Source organism: Nyctereutes procyonoides, unplaced genomic scaffold, assembly GCF_905146905.1.
Source record: "Nyctereutes procyonoides isolate TBG_1078 unplaced genomic scaffold, NYPRO_anot_genome, whole genome shotgun sequence".
Taxonomy (NCBI): Eukaryota; Metazoa; Chordata; class Mammalia; order Carnivora; family Canidae; genus Nyctereutes; species Nyctereutes procyonoides.
This window is the reverse complement of record NW_026575046.1, coordinates 29,911,949-29,935,646: the sequence shown is the minus strand read 5'-3', so window position 1 is coordinate 29,935,646 and position 23,698 is coordinate 29,911,949. Positions and strand designations below refer to the sequence as shown.

Genomic DNA, 23,698 nt, shown 5'->3' with positions numbered 1-23,698 from the left:
GGGGGTGTGCCTGGCCCAGAGCGTCCAGACTGGGAGGAACGGCTGCTAGAAACTCAATGATCCTTGAAGAGTGAGGTCAAAGGAAGCCACAGAGAACACACGTTCTGTCTACATCCTCCCTCTTGCAGATTTGTCCAAGGCTGCATGGTGGGCTAATGGGCCCCAAAAACCTTTGACCCAATGGTTGCTACTTTAAGGGAATTAAAGTTTGATTCATCTCATTATTTTTCCTAATGACCACCATCATTAGAGCACTGTGGTGAAATCAAATGAAATAATGGTATAAAGGCACTTGGCAAACTGAAACCCCCTGAGCACTTGATAATTTGTTCCCAGTCCAGTCCCTCATGCCTTCCCAATTATCAACCCCCTTCTTAATCCCTTAGGACAAACTCACACAAGCACACAGACACACACACACACACACACACACACACACACACTGTCACCAACCACATGCTTAATCACACATACCAAGTCTCAGCTGTGAAATGAGGGTTATAATAGTACTCACCTATGAGGTTGTTGGAAGGATTAAATGAGTTACTTCTGTGAGGTTCGGCACCGTGCCTGGCACCTCCATGTGCTCATGTGTTAGCTACAGCTATGCTGGGTGTCTCTTGAGAAATTCCATTAAAAACTTCCCACAGCAAGCGACCTGGAATGGGAATATTTTTGAATGGGGAACAAGAGGCGCGACAGGTATTTACTGGGGTAGGAATGAAAGGAAGTGGGTTTTACAGACAGTCTGAAAGACTGGAATGAGAACCAGAACCCTGTGGGATTTCTGGGAAAGGAGGATATGTCCAAACACAAGAGCTGAATGAAATGTCTTAGGACAGTCACAACTCAGAAAGAACAAAACAAACACCATCTCATTCCAAGGCAAGTGGTGGACATGGTGAACTTTCAAGGACACAGGAGCTGTGGCTATAATTGAAAGGTGTTGAAAACTAGCTGGACTCACAGGGCTCATCCTGCTGGTTGTCGCTGCTGAGTTGGTGAGTGCAGAGGATCCTTGCTCCCTTCACCTGGAACTTCCAGAAACTTCTCCCAGTGTTCCCATTAATATTGCCCTACCTTGAGTCTTGAAATATGTCCCTGTCTCTCCCATTCTCTCTTATTCTCATTGGAACTATGTTGTTTTTCAATAGTTTGGGAATTTTTATTCACTAAGCAATACATGATTACATTCTTCTTGTAAAATTAGAACTTGATAACTAAGGCAAAAATCCATTCCACCCCTTCTGTGTTCCATTTTTGTCACAACTCTTCTCCTCTCACATAATTAGCAGTCTGTTTATCCTTCCAGAATTTTCTCTGTGCACACACATGCATCACTTAAAATATATATGTGACAGTATTTTGTTGTTGTTTGGCTTTTTTTCTCCTTTTTTCCCGTATAAATATTATGACACATTATTATTATTATTATTATTATTATTATTATTATTATTTTTATTTACTTATGATAGTCACACAGAGGGAAAGAGAGAGGCAGAGACACAGGCAGAGGGAGAAGCAGGCTCCATGCACCGGGAGCCCGACGTGGGATTCGATCGGGTCTCCAGGATCGCGCCCTGAGCCAAAGGCAGGCGGCAAACCGCTGCGCCACCCAGGGATCCCATGACACATTATTATTGTGCTACAGTTTGCTTTCCTCATACACTGTATGTGTTAGAAATCTGTCCATGTTAGCATTTTAAATCTACTTAATTATTAACCACTACACAATGTGGATGTTTTATGGTTTATTTGCTCACTTCTCCTCTCACCCATCCTTTCACTGCTACAGACAATGCTTCCTGAACATCCTTCACACATCTTGTGCACATGTGATTTTATATAGCTATGACAGAAATCTGGCAGTGGAATTATAGGTTTTTGGGGTATGAATGTCCTCTGCTGAATCTTAATCATAAATTCTCCATAGCCAGTTCCCTGGGGTCATTTCTTGTGACTCTCAGGTACCATATCGAAAGCACCAGCTTCCTACTGCCAACTCCCTAGTGAGTATCTCCACTCAGGCCCTTTGCTCGGTCTCACAGAAGAAAAGTGACATGTTTTGTCCCCAGGCCAGTCCCTCATGCCTTTCTCCCTCCCCACAGCCTCTCCTCTAGAATATATGCTCACATTCTCCCTGTTGCTCGAACATGGAAACCTTAATCATAGCTTTCCCTTCTCTCTCCCCAACATCTAATGAGATGTCACATCCTATGGATTTTTATCTCAGAAATGTCATTCAGTTCTCATTCCTTCTTTGGTTGTCTTTGGCTGGGATTTTTTTAAACAATCCCCTAACTAGTCTCCTTGTCTCCTTATGCAATGCAGTAACTTAATCTTCATAAAGCACAGGTCATGTCATTCTCTTGGATTGGTTCCTTCCTGAATACAAAATCTAGTAGGACCTCCCTGGCTTGCTATTCCCAGACTTCTAGTTTTGAACTCTTCAGATTCTTCCTTTTTCACCCTCTAGGCACACCGATCCCCTTGCATTTGCAAATGTACTTGTGTTTCTTGACTCCAGGACTTTTTTTCCATGTTTCTCTCCTAGAAGTCTCTTTCCAAGTTCTGCCTGTTGAAGGTCTACCATCCCTATTTGATCCTGTCAAACCGACGTGAAGGATGTGGATTCCAGTGTTCTTCTACAGGTGGCCAGTTTCTTAACTCTCTGACCATTGATTTTCTTTACTGTAAAAAGGATGACACCTTCTAGGTCTATGGGGGAACTTTTTCTTTTTTTTTTTTTTTAAGATTTTATTTATTTGAGAGAGAGGAAGCATGAATGAGTGCATACAAATAGGCAGGAGGGGCAGAGGGAGAGGAAGAAGCAGGCTCCCCATTGAGCAGAGAGCCAGACACAGGGCTTGATCCCCGATCCCCAATCCCCAATCCCTGGATCCCCAGGATCATGATCTAAGCTGAAGGCAGACATTCAATGACTGAGCCACCCAGGTGCCCCATATGGGGAATTTCTAATAAATGCATATAAAGCAATTAGCACAGTGCCTCTTACAAAGTAAATGCTAAATACATCTTAACTCTCACTGTTATCAAGTCTCTTTTATAAAGTGATGCTTAGTCTTGCTGCAAAGTGACTTTCTGCCTTCCTGGGCTTTCTCTATTCTGATGGTCATTTAGTCATTCTGTTATTTATGTACAAGTCTGTCCTCATACCTGATAATGACCCCTGAGGGGCAGGGATCCTCCTATTTATTTCTGCATAGTGTGCCAGCACAGTGCCTAGAACTGAATAGAACGTGGGGAGAAAATTTTACTGTTGTCAGCTTTGGAAGTACTGGGAAATGAAGCAAGCCAACTGTGTTGAAGACAGCTTTGAATCCCACCTTAGCACTCACTGGTTGGTGAGAATCTGTATATGTCACTTATTATCCTCACATCGTTTCCTTACCTAGAAAATGCAGAAAATATTAATATCTACCTCACAAGCTTGGGATGAGCTTATGTTCGCCAAAGAACTTTCTAGGTTTTTTGTTGTTTTTGTTTTTATTTTTGTTTTGTTTTGTTTTGCTTTGCTTTGCTTTGCTTTTAAACATTAGCATGTCTTCTCACAGTGGTCTGCTTCCCTCTTGTGGATAAAATTCAAACTGCATCTTAAACTCCTAACCTAGAAGCCAGGCGCTTATCCCAGCATTTAGATTACTGAAAAACTGAAAGCAAACCAGGCCTCCAAATAGGAGTTTGGCTAAATATATTGTAGCACATCCACGCGGAGAAATATAATCAAGCCATTTTAATATAATGAAATAGATGTTGATGGTGTACTGCTAAGTAAAACTCTAATTATAAACGTATAAACTATGCCCCATTTTTGTAAATACCTATACATATATGAAAGGATAACCCATTAAATGTTAATAGTGTTTACCCTGGCAGTGGAATTATCAGCTGCTTTTCACTTTCTTCTTTACAGTTGTATGTCCGATTTCTCACAATGAGCATGAATTACTGCTCTTAGAACACAGCTCCTTTAATTGTTGGGGAACCTGTCAGTAAAACCAGATACCCACGAGTTACCTGTTGTGACAAGCCAATCTGGGTCGGGGAGTACTCTGAGTCATGTTTTTAAAAAATATTTCATGCTCTGGTACAACGCATGCACAAACACAGTAAGCTAAGGCTGGAGTCAGCCCAAGATATGAGGACCTCAGAGAGTGGCAGTGTCAACAGGCATTTATCTGCTCCTTGGGCCTGCTCCAGGAGCTCAGGGCACAGCAAGAACCGCCTTGGGCAGAGGGGTGGAAATGTCCCTGGAGGAGGTGGCAAATGAGTGAGGTATGCATTTGTTCAGTGTTTACTCAGCATTTCTCAAAGATTCAAACCCTGAGGGCCATTTGACAGACATCCAGGACATATGAGGTCTATACAGTTTAAATTTTTTAAAAATCACTATATAAGACAAACTTTAAATGATAAAAAAGCAATACTCTCATATCAGAAGGAAGGCTGATGATAATGGTTTCAACCTTTAACCAAGGCCTGTATATCTGACTCCATGAGGGAAGGTCAGTTCTGCTTCCAGTTGTTTTTTTTTTTTTCTTTTTCTGTTTGCCATATTAGAAAGTCTGAACTTAAAACTGTACATCAGAAGTCACTCAGAAAACAGTATGGTGGTGCTTCCAAAAATTAAACATAGAATTACCATATGATCAAACAATTCCACTTCTAGGCTAAACAAACTGGAACCAGGGACTCAAACTTGTGCTCTTAATCACTGAGTTATACAACTTCCCTAAGTGTCCAGATAGTTTTTAAAACTTAAATGACAGAAACGGACATTTTAGTTAGTACCAGGGGGCAAGTGAAAATCTAAACGACAGCTACATTTGGTGGCTCTGGCGAGAATAACCGTTTATGGAGCCATGAGTATATGGGGCAGGCTAAAAAAAAGGCTTGGTACCTTTGGTGCAAACATCATTATTTACAAGATTTCCATGGCTTGCAGATATTATCTTGATTCTTCAATGTTTGGACAGAAGAAGGGCAGGAGGAAACTGCAAAATAAACTCTGGAGTATAGGCCAAGTCTGCTGCTTACACAAGTCTGTGACTTAGAATTCTGAGATCGCACTCTGTTTAATGGAAATTAGGTTCCTTGTGCTCCTTCTCAAGTGTTTAGGAAGGGCTCCAGGACTACAGCACCTCCTTGTGCATGGGGAACGGGTGTGCTTTCCTGGGGGGATCCCCAAGCCACTTGGGCACCGGTGTGGAGGAGTTAGAGGGCTGGACTAGGTCAGTACAAAAACCTCTGTTTAGGTGCTGCGGAGGACCTGCTGTTGACCCGCAGGCCTCGGTCGCTCCCACGCTCTCCTCTACCCCAGTGAAGACGTGGCCATGGCGCTCCAGGTCACCAGGAACACAAAAGTTAATGTTGAAAATAAGGCGAAGATAGGTATGGCAGGGGCAAAGCCGGTGCCTCTGGCCTTTGCTGCAGCCTCCAAGCCCCGCCTGAGGCCAAGAACTGCTCTGGGAGACATTGGTAACAAAGTCAGTGAACAACCACAGGCTAAACTGCCTCTGAAAAAGGAAGCAAAAACTTCGGTTCCTGGAAAAGTCATTGCTAAAAAAATACCAAAGCCTTTGGAGAAGGCACCCAAGCCTGTCCCCTATACCTGTGCCAGAACAAGAGCCAGAACTTGAGCCAGTTAAAGAAGAAAAACTTTCACCAGAGCCTATTTTGGTTGATACTCCCTCTCCAAGCTGGATGGAAACATCTAGATGTGCCCCTGCAGAAGAATATCTGTGTCAAGCTTTCTCTGATGTAATTCTTGAGGTGAATGATGTAGATGCAGAAGATGGAGCTCATCCAAACCTTTGTAGTGAATATGTGAAAGATATTTATGCTTATCTGAGACAACTTGAAGAACAAGCAGTCAAACCAAAATACCTACTGGGTTGTGAAGTCACTAGAAACATGAGAGCTATCCTAATTGACTGGCTAGTACAGGTTCAAATGAAATTCAGGTTACTGCAGGAGACCATGTATGTGACTGTTTCCATTATTGACCAGTTCACACAGAATAACTGTGTGCCCAAGAAGATGCTGCAGCTGGTTGGTGTCACTGCCATGTTTATTGCAAGCAAATATGAGGAAACGTACCCTCCATAAATTGGTGACTTTGCCTTTGTGACTGACAACACTTATACTAAACACCAAATCAGACAGATGGAAATGAAGATTCTAAGATCTTTAAATTTTGGTCTGGGCCGCCCTCCACCCCTGCATTTCCTTCGGAGAGCATCTAAGATTGGAGAGGTAGATGTTGAGCAACATATTTTGGCCAAATACCTGATGGAACTATCTATGTTAGACTACGATATGGTGCACTTTCCTCCTTCTCAGATTGCAGCTGGAGCTTTTTGCTTAGCGCTGAAAATTCTCGATAATGGTGAATGGACACCAACTCTACAGCATTATCTGTCATACACTGAAGAATCCCTTCTAAATGTTCTAAAGAATATAGTCATGGTGAATCATGGGCTTACAAAGCACATGACAATCAAGAACAAGTATGCCACCTCTAAGCATGCTAAGATCAGCACTCTGGCACAGCTAAATTCTGCAGTAGTTCAAGATTTAGCCAAGGCTAAGATGTAACTTGTAAACATGCATTGGAATATTGATTCAATACTCCAATTCAAGATTTAGCCAAGGCAAAGGTGTAACTTGTAAACATGCATTGGAGTATTGTAATATCTGCAAATAATATCTGCAAATATTGGCACCATGTGCCATCTATATATATTACCTTTACTTACTTTTAATAAAACTTGTGGTCCTTTTTAAACAAAACAAACAAGCAAAACCTCTGTTTAGGGACACCTGGGTAGCTTAGCAGTTGAGCATCTGGCTTCGGCTCAGGGTGTGATCCTAGGATCTGGGATCAAGTCTCACATCAGGCTCCTTGCAGGGAGTCCACTTCTCCTTCTGCCTATGTCTCTGCCTCTCTCTGTGTGCGTCTCTCATGAATAAATAAATCTTTAAAACAACAACAACAACAACAACAACAACAAACCCCCCTCTGTTTAGACCTGGCTATTGTGCAATTTTCTTCCCTAGCTGACAATCTCCAGATGGGGGCAAAATCTGGGGAAATTCAGTATTTGTTTGGGATCTTCCATTTGGGTTCAGAAAGTGAGTAAAACCCTGTGGAGAAAGTGCATATGGTTTCCCTTCAGCTGTATAGCAGAAAAGTTCTTGGGATAGATAACAAATTGACGACTGGGCCCTCAGAACACTTGTCTGAGGGTACACTGAAGATACCTAGTGGGTATCATTCCAGGCTGTTCCCCCTTCATGCCTCTAAAGCCTGAATTTTCGAACCTGTTAGATGATAATAAAAATGACACAACTTGGGCAGCCTGGGTGGCTCAGCAGTTTAGCGCCGCCTTCAGCCCAGGATGTGATCCTGGAGACACGGGATTGAGTCCCACGTCAGGCTCCCTGCATGGAGTCTGCTTCTCCCTCTGCCTGGGTCTGTCTGTCTGTCTGTCTCTCTCTGTCTCTCATGAATAAATAAATAAAATCTTTTAAAAAAATGACACAACTTGAGATTTCCTTTCAGGGATAAGACATCAAGCCTATCACAGTCCACCTGCCCTCCTTCCATTACATTCTCATGTCACTGCTCTCCTGATTCTCCTATACTCCCTTCACTCTCAACACCAGGAGACCACGTTCCTAGTCCTTTACTGAGAATGTCTTGTGCCCACCTGGTAGAACAGGTGTTTCTCCTATTCTTCAATCTTGTTCCTCTTTTGAACATCAGTCTTAATAGGAGTCAATGGCTCACCAATCTGTTTAGAAGGTACTTGGAGAGTGAGGTGAGGTTACTGTGGAATGGGCCATCAGCTTCTTCTTCTTATATCTAGACACATGTGTTCTATAAAGGCTAAATGTACAGTGAAGATCCCAGATTTCAAGGCCTGGCTCATTCTTGGGTCTGAGAATATCCTTCTTTCTCTCTCCTTTACTTCAGAGGAAGGCTGTGGTTGGGAATGCTGGATCCCCCTATGAGACTTCAGAACACAAAACAGACATTTACGTTGAAAATTGATGAAACAAGGGAAGGAAAACAGAAGAAAGGGAAAGGCATGAGCAGGGTAGTAGAGGACTGGGGAAGCTTTGGAAATATTTTGACAAAGTAAATGAGTTATCTTTGTAAAGTGAATTATGGAATTAAATCAGTAATTTAAAAGCTCTAGAAAACAAAAAGTACTAGGCCCAGATGGCTTTACTGGTGAATAATAGTAAGCATTTAGGGAGTAAATAATACCAATTATTCATGACATATGTATATGCCAGCTTTTATTTATCATTCATCAGTTTGTAGACAGTTAGGCTCTTTCCATTTTTTGGCTACTATGAATAATGCTGCTATGAACATTTGTGCACCAGTCTTTATGTGGGTATATGTCTCCACTTCTCTTAGGGTAAATACCTAGGAGTACAATTAATCTTTTGAGGAGCTGTCAGACTGTTTTCCAAAGCAGCTGCTTTTTTTACATCACTATTAGCAAAGAAGTATATGAGGGTTCCAGTTTCTATATATCCTTTCCAACATTTTCTCTTGTCCATTTTTTCAATTACAGACCTACTAGAGGGTGAGATGGTATCTCATTGTGGCTTTGCTTTGTATTTTCCTCATGGCTAATGGTGTTCAGCCTCTTTTCATGGCTTTATTGGTCAACTGTGTATCTTCTCGGGAAAAGCATTTATTCAGATCCTTTATCTATGGGTTTGTTTGTTTTTTTTTAAGATAGAGAGCATGTATGCAAGTTGAGTGGGGTGGAGGAGCAGAGGGAGACAGAGAGTCTTAAGCAGGCTCCATGCCCAGCATAGAGCCTGATGAAAGGCTCGATCTCATGACCCTGAGATCATGACCTGAGCTGAAACAAGAGTCAGAGGCTTAACTAACTGAACCATCCAGGAGCCCTCCTATATCTACTTTTAAGTTGGATTATTTTTCTTTTCAATGGGAACTCTGTATATTCTAGATACAAGTCCCTTATAATCTATATAATTTTCCAAAATTTTGTCCGATATCTACTTGCTTTCTTTTTTTTCTACTTGCTTTCTTGATAGTGTCCTTTGAAGCACAAAATTTTTATTTATTTTTATTTATTTTTTTTTCACAAAATTTTTAAATTTTTATAATACCCAATTCATCTTTTGTTAAACTTTGTTTATTATGCTTTTGGCGTCATATTTAAGTATCCATTGTCTTATGCAAGGTTATGGAGATATGCCAGATGAGCTGTCACTAGACTGGGGATTATAAGAACTTAATTTCAGAAGTAGCAGCATTTATATCTGTGTTAAAGTTCATACCTTACATGTTAAAACCAAAGGCAGGTGAATGAAAGTCTTAATAATGAAGAAATTTCAAGGGAGTAGATAAAGGAAGTAGTGGTCTTGATCTCCCCACCCCATCTCATGCACCTTACATTTTCTACTTTCATCTCCAAGCTAGTAAATGCTTCTGACTCTCCTGATCAAATAAGCTTCCTTTTCCCTCGTAAGTTCTGGTACATCAGGGTTTTAGGTTTATTTTATGCTTTTGTCAGGCAACCAAGAAGATATTACTATTCTTGGTCTGTGTGTTCAGGTTCAAAAAATAAGCCACATGAGTAAAAAACCTTTCTAATTAGTAAGTGAAAATTCTTTTTATTGTTAAATTGTTGGATTATGTGAGTTCTCTAGTACCACCTGGACAAAATTCTGTTGACTGTTTCCATGGTGCTATGGTTTTAAGATTATAATCCATTGGTGGTTTAGTTGTCAAAGAGGTTACAGGCAGCCTCACCCTCATCTTTGGTCTCCTGTGTCTGGGATTTCAGATGTGGCTGGCTGGTATTTCCAAGCCAAGTGATACCTTCTTAAAGAAAGTAAACACAGCCCACCTGTGGGTCCATATGACCTACTTTGTAAGGAAAAGACAGCCACGAAAACCATCCTTATGCTCAATAAGGTAGGCAAGTTCCCGTGAGGAGAGAGGACATTTAAAAAGTACCTTGGGTCAGTTTTTTTTTAAGAAAGAGAAGCAGTCCATTGGCTACTAGGCTTTGATGCCTGGTGGAAAAAGAGGCAAATATGGAAGGAGTGGTCAATATGTCCCTACAAGGAACCTATCTTAGAATACAAGGTGGTGACTCTTTTCAAGGGTCAATGCTGAATGATAGTATAACTCCCTGGAAGAGAAGAGAACTCAGCAGAATTCTGTCCTGCAGCCAACCAGGGTCGAAAGGAATACTGGGAGAGAAAGGGATATACATCTGGGTCTTTCATCAGGGTTTGTCTTACTCAAGGGAATTTGCTGTTCTATGAAGTGAACAGAGGGTAAGACCCTTGGCTTCAAAATGTTTCTAAAATCACTCTAATCCCAGACTCATGGTATCCACCCTGCTATATTTCCCCTGCACACCCTCCATTAACATGTGCATTCCATCTGCTAAACTAACAGAAATACATTACAGAAAACCTTTCTCATGTGTCTCACCTAAATACATCATTCTATCCTTGGAACATCCCTCCTTCAGAGCGTTACTCAGACTTCATGCCATTCTTCACTCCATCTTCTTCTCCGGGTATATCGTGTTCAAATCTTCATACACTTAAGTCTTCCCAATCCTGCTAATTCTGTCTTTTTCCATCATGCCCTGTGTATAGAGAGGTTTCAGGATGCTTCCCAGATAATTTTTTTGAAAAATAAAAAAATTTAAATTTAAATTCAATTAGCCAAGTAATTCACGTGGCCAAGTAATTTCTATTAAAGAAAAAGGAAGGGGGCCAGAAACCTCTTACCTTGCCTTGTTGGTTCTAAATTTTGTTCCACTTCATGGGGCTTCCTCAAGAACTTCTAGTGGATGATTTCATTTGCAGAGAATACCATTTGTGGATTCTCCAGCATGCAGACTGACAGTCAAGTTTTTATATAGGTTTGATTCCATTATTTGAAGTAGTTTCCCTGTTATTAACATATTATATTCTATGGTACATTTGTTGCAATAAATGAACCAATGTTGATACATTATTATTAATTAACTGAAGTCCATGCTTTATCCAGATTTCTTTGGGTTTTATCTAATGTCTTCTTTCTGTTCCAGGATTCCCTACAGGATACTACATTACATTTAGTCATCATGTCTCCTTATGCTCCTTTTGGCTGAGGCAGTTTCTCTGACTTTCCTTGTTTTTATAACCCTGACAGTTTTGAAAAGGACTGGTCAGGTACTTTGTGGGAAATCCTTCTACTGAGATTTTTCTGATATTTTCCCCATGCTTAGACTGTAGTTATGCATTTTAGGGAGGAAGATGACAGAGGCAAAGTACTACTTCATCATATTATAGCAAGGGTACATGATATCAATATAACTCATCAGTGTTGACATCAACATTGATCATCTGAGGTAGTGTTTGTCATGTTTCTCCACTGTAAAGTTACCATTTTCCCCTCTCTACATCATCCACTTTGGAGGTCATTATTTACAGCAAACACTTAAGGACTGCGAAGCTATGCTCTCCATTCTTGAGGGCAGAGTTTCTACTGGTTTTTAAACTACCTGTTATTTCCTCAGTGGTTGCTCTAGGGCTTAGACAGTATCTCTTAATTTGTCATAATATCCTTCAGACTAATATTAATCTGAAGATATATGGAAAATTTGCTCCACTCCCCCCACTTTATGTTATTGTTGTCATATACATTATGTCGCTATATATTGAAACCCAACAATATAGCGTTAAATTGTTGCCTTACATAATTTTGCCTTTTGAAGAAACCAAGAGAAGAGAGTACACATGCAAATACTTCCCTGTAACTTTTCTTCTCCCCTCTTTTTATTGTAAAATGTGTAATTATCTCTTTATAATACAGACCCAGCAGTTCGATTGTTGGAAGCAGATTTATGGAGATATAGTTCATATATCACACAAGTTGCCCACTCAAAGCATATAATTCAAGGGTTGCAGTGTATGCACAAACACAGGTCACCATCCTCTTCAGAAAGACATTCTATACCCCTGAGCTATCCTCTCCTTCTAACCTCTTGGAATCTGCCTTCCTCTCTAGTTTCCATGGCAGTGGTTTGTTCTGTGACCTCAATTCTCTGCAAGATCCAAGAAGAGTTGTTGATTTCCAGTTTGTTCAGATTGTTTTTCTGCTTGTAGAAATCAGATTGGTAACTCCAAGACTTCCCTGCATCAGACAAAAACCAGAAGCCTGCTCAGTTAATTTTTCTTCATTCTTCTCTCTTGCTGTTCTCAGATTGTATGCTAACAATCTAGCTTCATATTTATTGAGTCTTCTGCCAACCTAAATCTACTGTTGAGCCCCTATAATGAATCTTCATTTCAGGTACTGAAATTCAATGCCAGAATTTCTACTTGGCTCTTTCAAATAATGTTTACCTACTGGTATTCTCTATTTGAAGAATTACTGTCATGATCCTAATCTAATTTCCTTTAGCTTTTTGAAACTATAATGGCCTCTCTGGGGTCTCTGCCATAGAATTTCAAAATTTGGGCCACCTCAAAGTCGTTTCTATTACCATTGTTTTTCCTGTATAAGGGTGATAGTCTGTTTCTCTGCATCTCTAATAGTTTTTGAGATAATACAGTGTGGCAATCTTGGATATGATACATGCCTCTCAGAACTCATTGATGTTGCTCCATTTTGTTAGTTTTGTTAGTTGGCTTAATGGCTTCCCTGGATTAATTTTTGTGGAGTCTATTTTCCCTGACAGTGTGTAGCCTCTGATGTCAGTACTCAGTCTCCCCATGTGCTTTCTAGAGGTCACCCTGGCTCAAAAAACTAAAAAATGTTCAGCCAGTGATGGGTTAAAGGTTGTGCTTAAGCCCCTGGAGCCAGCAAGGCTTTCACTTTCAAGTCTGCCCCACATCTGACAGTGATTAGTGCCTTTCAAGTGCCCTCTCTGGTTGGTCCTTAATAATCCATGTGATACCGAGACATGTGCATAGCCTTCCAGACAGTGAGTATTGAACTGTAATCTTACAGGGCACTTTTTAGCTATCTCCCTGGTTCTTTCTGATAAACTTCTGGATGGCCTGCTGTTTCCCTTGCTGTTGTTTTATAGGCCCATTAGAATTGTAATTGCTTACAACTAAGACCTCTATTTTCAACAATGCCTAAGTCATGCATTCTTCCCACTATGTACCAGATAAAGTCAGCTCCTTCTGTGGAGCTGTGGAGCTTCCAGCTCTCCCGTCTTGCATCTCTCTCTGGATAGATGTCTAATCTATTGCACTGGAGCAATAGAGGAGGTGGAAGGGGCAGCCTATTTTTCCTGGAGTAACACATCTATCCTACAAATGGAGCTGAGGGAACTTCTTGGCTTCTCTTGGCACAGAAACTCCACCCTACAAGTGGGATTTTGGAAGAGGAATGGGAGCCCAAGGTTCACTCCTTCCATGATAGAACTTCTGCTTTGTAAATGGGCTGGGAGAACGATAGCTTGCTGTCCTTTCATCTTGCCCCCTGGCATGAAACATCTGCCCTACAGACTAGAGTATGGGGGCAGGGATCAGGGCCCCAATATTCTTCACCTCCCTTGCCTTAGGTAGGGCATCTGTTGTACAAACAGGAGCTAGGTTGGGCATGGAAGCCCCAGTTTTCTTAGCTGTAGGTGACTAAAATTGAGCTTCTGTAATATGAAGCCAAGGTGGCAGATGAGGTTCTCCTTTGAGGATATCAGGCTTGAATGAGATTTCAGTCCCTTAATAGGATCTTTTTTTCTGAGTCCTTTTACTTCACTGAAAATGTTTATCATGTTGTTGATATTTAAAGTATTTTAGGGGCACCTGGTGGTTCGGTCAGTTAAGTGTCTGACTCTTGGTCTCAGCTCAGGTCTTGATCTCAGGGATATAAAGTTAGGCCCCATGTTGGGCTCCATACTGGGCATGGAGCCTACTTTAAAAAAATAAAAAAATAAAGTCTTTTAAGTTATCTTATTATTTGAAGTCTAGAGTAGTTGGTTTTTCTTTAATTTTGTAAGATTCCAAATGTCAACTCTATTTCCTTTCATTTTGGCTAGTCAATCATTAGTTTTGCCTGAGTTTCTCTTTCTTGTAACAGCTGGCCAAAGGAAGCTAATATCAATCAGCAAATATTACCAATATTCTGTTTTCTAATATCTTCTAGAGGTGCCAGCACAGTAGGCTTATATAGAGGAGACAATTTTACCATGTTTTACCAGTTTGTCACTATCTTTCCAGCCTCTGACATCAGTTTTCTCATTGCCTGAGTACCAGGCCAGTGTTACCTATTTTATTTTTTGTTGCATTAGTATTATGCTTCTAGGTGCAACCACTAAACAAAGTGGCTTAATATGGAAACAATGCAGGGCAGTGGTTCCAGCCCCATACCCTTGTGAGAATGAAACAGAATGATGCATGCAACCCCCACGGTCCTATCTTCTCCATCAAAGCCTTGATGTCTGTCTAATTACAATGGGAACTCCAATTATATCCTTGAAAAATACAAAAATAGCTAACATCTTATGAGCACCACACATATTATATTGTATAATCTTGCAATAGCCCAAGAAATCATGGGATTATTCTAATTCCAGAAGAGAATATGAGGCTCAAAGCAAATCCAGAATCTGGATGTAGCAGGCTCTAGAATAGGAGCTCTCACACCCCCTCTTATACATTTCCTGTCTGTTTTCTTTTTAAAAAAATATTTTACTTATTTATTCATGAGAGACAGAGAGAGGGAGGCAGAGACAGAGGAAGAGGTAGGCTCATGAAGCAGGGAGCCTGACGTGGGACTCAATTAGACTTCTCAGAAAAGGCTTTTTTACACTCATGACATTCATAAGGTTTCTCCCCAGTATGGATTTTCTGATGTGTCATAAGGCATGACACTTCACTGAAAGCTCTTTCACACCTGGTACAAACATAAGGCTTCTCTCCTGTGTGTATTCTCCATGTACAAAAAGATATGACTTCATGCTGAAGGATCTCCCACATTCATCACACCCATAGGGCTTCTCTCCAGTATGAGTTCTCTGATGAATGTTGAGGTGTGATTTTTGGAAAAAGGTCTTCCCACACTCATCACATTCATAGGGTTTTTCCCCAGTATGAATTCTCTGATGTTCAATGAGGTGTGACTTATGGGCAAAAGCTTTTCTACATTCAGTATATTCATAAGGTTTCTCATGAGTATGAATCCTCAGATGTATAACAAGATTGGATTTCTTGCTGAAGGTCTTCCCACACTCCATACATACAAAGGGCCTTTCTCCCGTATGAGTTCTCTTATATATAATGAGGTCTGACTTCTGGAAGAAGGCTTTCCCACATTCACTACATTCATTCTTTCTTGTGTATCTCTGTTATCACTAAATAAGCCTAAATAATTAAAACTCCTACCATAAGAGTCATATTTTTGGAATCTTTGTTTTGAAGAAAAAAAGTCTGTGCTCAGAGGAAATATATTTCTAAGTGCATTACACTTTTGCTCTTTTCCTCAGTCATTGTTGCCTGGTCAGTGAATACAACATGCTTCAAAAGTGTTTCTTGATTTTCTTGGTTTCTTTCCATGTGGTCATCAAGTTGCCAGATTTCTATAAGGAAGCAAAATTAGCTATCTGTTTGTGAGTAATTCTTAGAATGTATTATGGCTCATAACTTTTCACCCTATTGTGAGATTGAATCTTTACTTTCAGGCCTAGTATCCCTATATAAAAGAAATACCAAGGCTAAATGGAAGCTATACCACTGAGCTTTGCAATAAAACCACAATTTTTTAAAAATTGCATTTGTATAACAGAAATAGAGAGTACAAAAAAGAACAAAAATATATCTGGCTATATGCAAATAGGATTTTGCAAACTGGGGAGAAAAATGAAAATAATTATAAGGTGCAATAAAAAAGAACAAAAGAGGACAGCTAGAGCCCATCTAGGAGAATTAAAATGATTGGGTGAAATGGTGACTAGAGGAAATAAAGACTGGATGAGCAACAGAGAAAGCTGGACAGGTCCCTCATCAACTCATTGCTGGACTGCTCTAGTTTAATTATCACTTGTCTCTTTGCTTCCAATGTCTTTGAGTTCTTGTCTATTTATTCATCAACAAAAACTGATTTGACAAAGCCATCAAGTCCACTTAAAAGCAGGAACACCTTTGTAGCCAGTGCTTCAAAAACCATATAACAGTAATTCATTCTTATATGGGAATCTGTATGTCCAGTAAGAGAAATAGGCCACAGGATAAGCCAAATACTACCTGCCTCAGGATTAGATTAATTACTGAATTCTCACTGCTGAATGAACCATCTTATTCTGTAATAGTTTACAGATACTCCATTAATCCTGACTTTTAAATACTCTCTCCATCTTCCTGTCTACCTACCATATATGGAAGAGGAATCACAGTTAAGGATGTAGACAGTAAATCAAGATTACCAGAGTTTCAATCCTAGCTCTATCACTAATTAGACATGTGGCACAGGTCAAGTTCCTTGATTTCTTTGGGCCTCAATTTCCCTTTCTATAAGAATGGATAATAATAGCACCCACCTTGTAAGTGTTGTCATGAGGATTAAAGAAGTCAACAGATGTAAAGTACTCAGATAGCTGCCTCACAGATAATATGTTTTATCAGTTAGATATCATTATTATATGTGTTATTGCTGATCCTCAGTCAACTATGTGCTTGCCATTTCCTGCTTTATATCATGCTTTCCAAATTTCTGGATAGTATTACTGTGGAGACACTAAGCAGCAGATTTTTCACTCTGGATCTAAAATCCTATCTTTCTTCATTTTCATCTATTTTATAAACCTCTGACAGTACTTGACTACTGTTGAGTTTATGCTACTTACATCCAGAGCAATAAAGGCATTCCTTGGCTCAGAATTCAACAATTCCACTGAGGTTCCTAACCCAGTTCCTGACATATAAGCCATCAATTTTTAAATAAAGTGAGATTTCCATTCTTTATCCAACACTGGTTCCCCAGAGGCTAGACTGGACACCTCTCCAGGGAAGATATACATGTGGCCAAAAATCACATGAAAAATTGCTCAATATCACTAGTCATTCAATGCAAAAAGTAAAATACCACTTATACCTATTAGGATTGCTACCAGAAAAACAAAACAAAGCAAAACAAAAAATAACAGGCATTGTTGAGAATGGAAAAACTGGAACCTTTGTGCATTGCCAGTGAGAATGTAAAATTGTGTGGTAGCTGTGGAAAACATCACAGAAATTCCTTAAAAATGTAAACACAGTTTCCACATGACCCGGAAAATTCACTTCTGAGTATATACCTAAAAAATCAAAAGCAGGGGCCCAAACAGATATTTTTACACAAATGTTCTTAGAAGCATTATTCACAGTACCCCAAAGATGGGAACAACTCCAATGTTCACTGCAAATGAATGGATAAAGAAAATGATGTGGTATATACATACAATAGAATGGATAAAGAAAATGATGTGGTATATACATACAACAGAGTACTATTCAGCCCTAAAAAAAGAATCAAATTCTATCACATGCTACAACATGGAGGAATTTTTTAAAGATTTTATTTATTTATTTATTTATTTATTTATTTGAGACACACACACAGAGAGGCAGAGACATAGGCAGAGGGAGAAGCAGGCTCCCTGTGAGGAGTACGATGTGGGACTCGATCCCAGGACCCTGGGATCACGACCTGAGCCAAAGGCAGATGCTCAACCACTGAGCCATCCATGTGCCCTAACAAGGATGAATTTTGAAGATATTCTGCTAAATAAAATAAATTAGACATGAAAGGACAAATACTGTTTGATGCCACTTATGTGAGGTATCCAGAATAGACAGATTCATAGCAAAAAAGTAGAATAGTGGTTACCAGTAGCTAGCAGGGGAGGTAGAATGGGGAGTTATAGAGTTTAATGGGTACAGAGTTTTTTGGCTGGTGATGATGAAGGAGTTCTGAGGATGGATGGTGATGATGGTGGCAAATCAATATGAATGTACCTAATGCCATTGAACTGTACACTTAAAAATAATAAACTCTATGTTATGTATATTTTGATAAAATTTAAAAGAGGAAAAAATCTTCTCAAAGTCTTAAATGAAGTTGGTAAGAATCGTAGGCAGAATATACCTCTAAGGGAAAACATTCTTTAATAGCCATGCAAAGAAGAGCATTAATATGGGAAAGTGATATATGCAAATGGCATTCAGGTAAATAAGGAACTTATGTTGACCATCCCAGTTATATATATCTTTAAATATTATTTATTTATTTATTTATTTATTTATTTATTTATTTGAGAGAGACAGAGGTAGTGACAGAGAGCAGGAATGGGGAGGAGAGGGAAAAGCAGGCTTTCTAGGAGAAAGGAGCCTGACACAGGGTTTGATCCCAGGACCATGACCTGAGCCGAAGGCAGACACTTAAAGGATTGAGCCACCCAGGAACCCCATTCCAGTTATTTTCAAAGGTCCAAGGCATTTAAGAAGATAATCTTGAAGCATATTTTTCAAAGATGTCAATTCTTATCGATCAACTGTAATCCTTTTAAAAAATTTCTTTTGAATTCCAGTATAGTTAACATATAGTATATTAGTTTTAGGAGTACATTACAATGATTTGACTGTTTTGTATATGATTCAGTGCTCATCATGACCAGTATAGTTTTAATACCCTTCACCTATTTCACCTATCCTACCACCACCACCCCTCTGGTAACCATTAGATCAACTGTGATCTTAATTACATTCACTTCCATCCACAGAGCCCTTTACCTAACTCACCTGCATAGCTCCCACATGGGATTTCTCTTTCCACCATCCATGGTTCTTCACCTTGTTCCAACTTGTGGGTCACAGATGGCTTAGTGGTTTGATATCCTGTCAATGGGAAATGATAAGGGAGTTGGACCTAGCTACTGGGCATCAGGTCCTCTGAACTCTGAACTTCATCAGAGACTGCCTGATGAAGATGCCAATTTATACCTGAAAAAGGTCTTTAAACAAACTTGTAGCCGTACCTCTCAAATATGATCAATCTTAAATCTACTAAGACTCAGGGCTACACTTGTAAAAGTACTTCAAAGGGCTGACTATTTAGAGTAACTGAGAAAGGAAAAGCAGTTAACTAGCCACATGCCAATCAACACTGGGAAATGGTCCTCACCCACTGAGATGAGGTTGATATAATTCTCTAGCATCACATCCCTGAATAGATCCCTCTGGTGAAGGTCCAGGTACTGCCACTCCTCCTGGGTGAAATCCACAGCCACATCCTTGAATGATACTGATACTGGTCCCTGTAACAACACAATCCTATTCCAACTACAGTCATCATATTGCACAAAATGGAAAAAAAAAGAATGGCAACTTGTTTAAAGGATATTCGTTATTTGATAATGTTTCCTGCATTTTAGCCCTATTTCATCTTAGTCACCTAAAATATTATACTGATTTGGTCTCATTCTGTTTCTCTAGCTCTATGTTTTGATGCCCATTTGTCTAGTTTTATGTTCCATTTTGTGAGTAACACAAAAATTGTATCTGAAATACTTTACACTGTATGTTCATTATTCATTATGCCATTCATTTATTAAGCCATTAAGCAAACATTTACTGAACACCCCATACATGTCTAGAACTGACTGTTCTAGATGCAAAGGATCAAATATTGGAATGTGGTCCAATCTGCCAAGGCTCAGAAAAGATGCTCACTTGGTATCTAGTTATACAAAGGGAAGAAGGCACTGTTCAAAATACTCTTGATAAGTTTTTTCAACACAGAAATTATTTTAATTTTCAATGTTTCAAATTAACAATGTATAAATGTTTTACTATTTTTTATTTTCCTATATGTGTATGGCCAATAGTAAGAGGATTTAATGTTTTAACCAAAATTTTTGAAGGTCACAGAACAACTATAACCAATGTAAAAAAATCCCCTTGATTATTAAGATTGTTTTGCATGATTTTAAATTCCATGGTCATTTTTACGATCTTTCACTACTGTTCCTATATAATGGAACAAACTAACTCACCTGGGATTTGGTCATTTTCTGCAGCCTCTGGGTGAAGACAGAAATCTTTGAAGGCAGAGGTAGGGGAAGAGATGGAGCCATGAAAGACCAGGTATGATTTGAAGATCCCAGAATCACTGGTGTAACAAACCCATACATGGGTGCCTCAACAGTTTGGTTGAGGAAGTCACTCTGTGGGAGAATGTCCCCCTGGGCCCTCCAGAATTCATTGTGAGAAAAACCAGACATTTGCACTAAGATTTAGCTGCAAGAATATCTGTTGCAGCACTTTTTAACATACTGAAAAGGTGGAACAGATTAAGGAACAGATAAAACAGATACATACTCAAAGATAAAGTAATTTATAGTCACCAAAAACTATGTTGCCAAGTATTGTAATGTAATGGCAGTTGGTGCACATCCTTCTCTGGCCAATTAGTTGGACCTTCTGTGTAGGAACACAGACAGATTGGAGTCTGAAGTTAGAATGTACCACCAACGGCTTCTCAGTGGGACCCAGGAACTGCAGAAGAGATACCAATAGACTCTGTAAATATAATGTCCACATGGTGAGATTCATGCAACAGTCTTTCTGGAATCTTTCCCAGGGGAGTTGAGGTGCTCTGTGCTTGAAGCTAAGGGGAAGGAGAGGTTAAATGCTATATTTTAGTTTGGGAGACATAAAGAGTAGGAGATTTGGAGGTAAATATTTGAGCTTGAATTTACCGGCTGGCTATTTGACTTTGGACAAGTCATCAATTTCAACTCTGCAGCCTTGGTAAAATTAGAAATAAAATCTGTGAATCTGTGTTATCAGTGATGAAGGTAAGAAACATATTTTACAAAACCGCCTAATATTAATATGTTAATGTGTATGTGTGTATGCGTGTGCATCCATGATGGCTGTTATCTCTACCTACCACACTCCTCTATTTTTTTTTTTAAGATTTCTTCTTCTTCTTCTTCTTCTTTTTTTTTTTTTGAGAGAGAGAGAGAGAGGGACGGAGGGGGACAGAGAAAGTGAGAGAGGAAGGGGCAGAGGGAGATGAAGACAATCTCAAGCAGACTCCCAGTTGAACTTGGACCCAGACTTCGGACTCCATCTCATGACCCAGAGATAATGACCTGAATGGAAACCAGGAATCAGATGCTGAACAAACTGAGCCACCCAGGCACCCTTAGACTTCTATCTCTTCAAGTCTCTGCTCCAAAATCACCAAGGAGGCCTCTGCTGTCTACCTAATTTAAACTTAATCCCCCCATCTCCCTTTACCTGATCTACTTTCTAATTTATAATTTACTATCTAATATACAGTATGATAATGCTTATTGTTAGCTGACTACCTCTACTTCAACTAAATTTCAAGAAGGCAGCGTTTTTTTGTCGGCTTGATTCAGTACTGTGTCCCCAGCACTAGAAAGAGTGTGCGGTTCACGGATGCTCAGTAAAGAGTCTTTTAAAAAAGTTATATGTAGTAAATTTCATAAAACAATCCTTATCACAAGGGAATATATATGGTATTCTACAGTATTTTACCTGTTTTTAAATAATGCCCCCATACAAGAGTACATACTGCAGGATTCCATTTCTATGATGTACTACAAATGCGGAATTAACCCACAGAGATAAAATTGTAAAACCGATTGATCCTTAAGCGGGTGTCGGGGGGTGCGGGTTGACTGAAAAGGGGCAGCACTCTCTGGGGAAGTAAACTGTTCTGTATTTTCACGGGGCGGGGGGTTGTTACACAGGTTCATCGGCAATTTTTGCATTTTTGTTCTCTGTAAATGATGTGCAAATCATTCTATGTAAATTACGTCCGACCTAAAAATACTGGCAAATAAAACTACTAGTGCCAGCTCCCTAAACAGATTTCACCGCCCATACTCACCACGGGGTTGCAGCCCATGACTTAAAAAGCGGACTTGGAGCGCTGCTGTAAGGGTGAAAGGTGAGATGCCATTGGAAAAGCAGGTAGCACTCCACCTGGAACATTTCAGACCTTCAGGAAAGCTTGGTTCTCTTTCCACAGCCCGGAGGGCGCTCCTCGCCTTGGTGTCCACCCCTTGCGCGCCCCGGCACCGCTGGATGCGCTCCAGGCACGACACCTGCAGCCGGCGCCAGGGCACCAGCCAGAGCGCAGTGCGGGGACCCCGCCCGCCCCGGGCTCACGGACCCAGGTCGGGGAGGCTCACTGCAGCTTTCCACACACCCCGATCCACGCCTACCCCCAGAGGCCTGCTGGACCCTATTGTTCTTCCCCCACCTGTCAAGCCCGCCCCACATCAACCACGTGTAGGGCTTCGGGCCTCAGACTCGCCCGCGCCCCGGGGCACCGCCGCCAGGCCTTGGAGGGCACACGTGCGCAGAAGAGGGCGCCGGGTCCCTTCGCCCCGAAATACATCTCCCGGAATGAATGCGCGGCTGCGGCGCGGCACCTGCGCAGCGAGAGGCCGAGAGGCCGAGAGGCCCGGCCCGGGGGCGGCGGGGCGCCTCGCGTCGGATTGCAGCGCTGCGCTCGCTCGCACGGACCCCAGCCCCTCCGTCCCCAAACCGGTCCTGCAGAAAGACCCAGTTGGAGGACCAGCGGGCGCACGAGCCTAGCGGTGGCGGCAGGACCTACAACGTGGCGAGAATTCTCTCTCCCGGGCCCGAGCACGTTTCACTAATGGTTGGAGGACTTAACTCAGGCATTGGAGTCGGAGCCCAAGCCTTTGCAGTGTTTGCAGTCCGCTCTTCTGCCTCCCTGAGTGGACCTGAGAGCACAACCTTGTGACAAGAGGGGAAACACGGCTCAGAGCTTTCGGTAAAGTGCCTGTAAGTCAAAGCTAACAGCGGCATCTTTTCTAGGAACACACACCAATTAATTTTGATGACACAAACATAAAGACCAATAGCCAACTCCTTCGAGTAAGAGTAAAAAGAACAACCTGAAAAAACCTGGAGATAGTTTTCCTCCACAGGGCAGGTGGACGTTCTGAAAATGCTGTTGCTTCACATTGATCTCGTGCAACATTAATCAGTGCCCTGATAGGTATCCAGAGTTCTGGGGAAACTGGTTACTTGGGGAAAAAGGTTTTTTTTGGATGATCACCTTCCATGCTGTGCCAGTTTCCATATGGCTTAAAAGTTACAATGAAAAGAAATACCTACAGAGCTGTTTGCTTGGAATAAAGAATGTGGCCGGCAAGATGAAGATTTTTGTCTTTGGTTTCTAAAAGGTGGCCTCTAGATTCTTGGCATTTCCCTAGTAATTAATATCCCCGGTAGGCCCTGATCGTTCATCCTTCCTAGATGATTCATGAAGAGCCCCTGGGGAGCTGACACCAAGAAGATGACTCCGGGTAGAGGCTGGCCACTCCACAAAGACCATGTGCCTGGAGAGTTGGGGTTTTGAACTGCAAGATATCATTTGGAGGACTTCTTGACGTCTGGAGACCAAAGCAGGGTTGGAGACTGAGTTCAGCTTGAAGGCCAATGACTCAGTCATTTGTGCCTAGGTCGTGAAACCTTAATGAAACCTCTGGACATCGAACTCAAGTGAACTTCCCTGGATGGCAACATTCTATATATCGTCACCCACTGATGTGCTTGGAGGCTATGACATCCTGACAACACAGAGAGGAAAACAAGTTTCACTTTTGTAGCCCTTTCAGATCGT

The 23,698-nt window shown here is 40.9% G+C and overlaps 1 protein-coding gene across 1 annotated transcript; it reads left to right on the top strand.

The window, feature by feature from the left end:
* The first annotated feature begins 5,354 nt into the window (after positions 1 to 5,354).
* LOC129509383 (G2/mitotic-specific cyclin-B1-like) lies at positions 5,355 to 22,641 on the top strand. Its single transcript, XM_055324845.1, is given in 5 exon segments — positions 5,355 to 5,623; positions 5,625 to 6,416; positions 6,516 to 6,614; positions 22,070 to 22,179; positions 22,337 to 22,641. Coding segments are annotated over 5 exon segments (1,575 nt in total).
* The last annotated feature ends 1,057 nt before the right edge of the window (positions 22,642 to 23,698 follow it).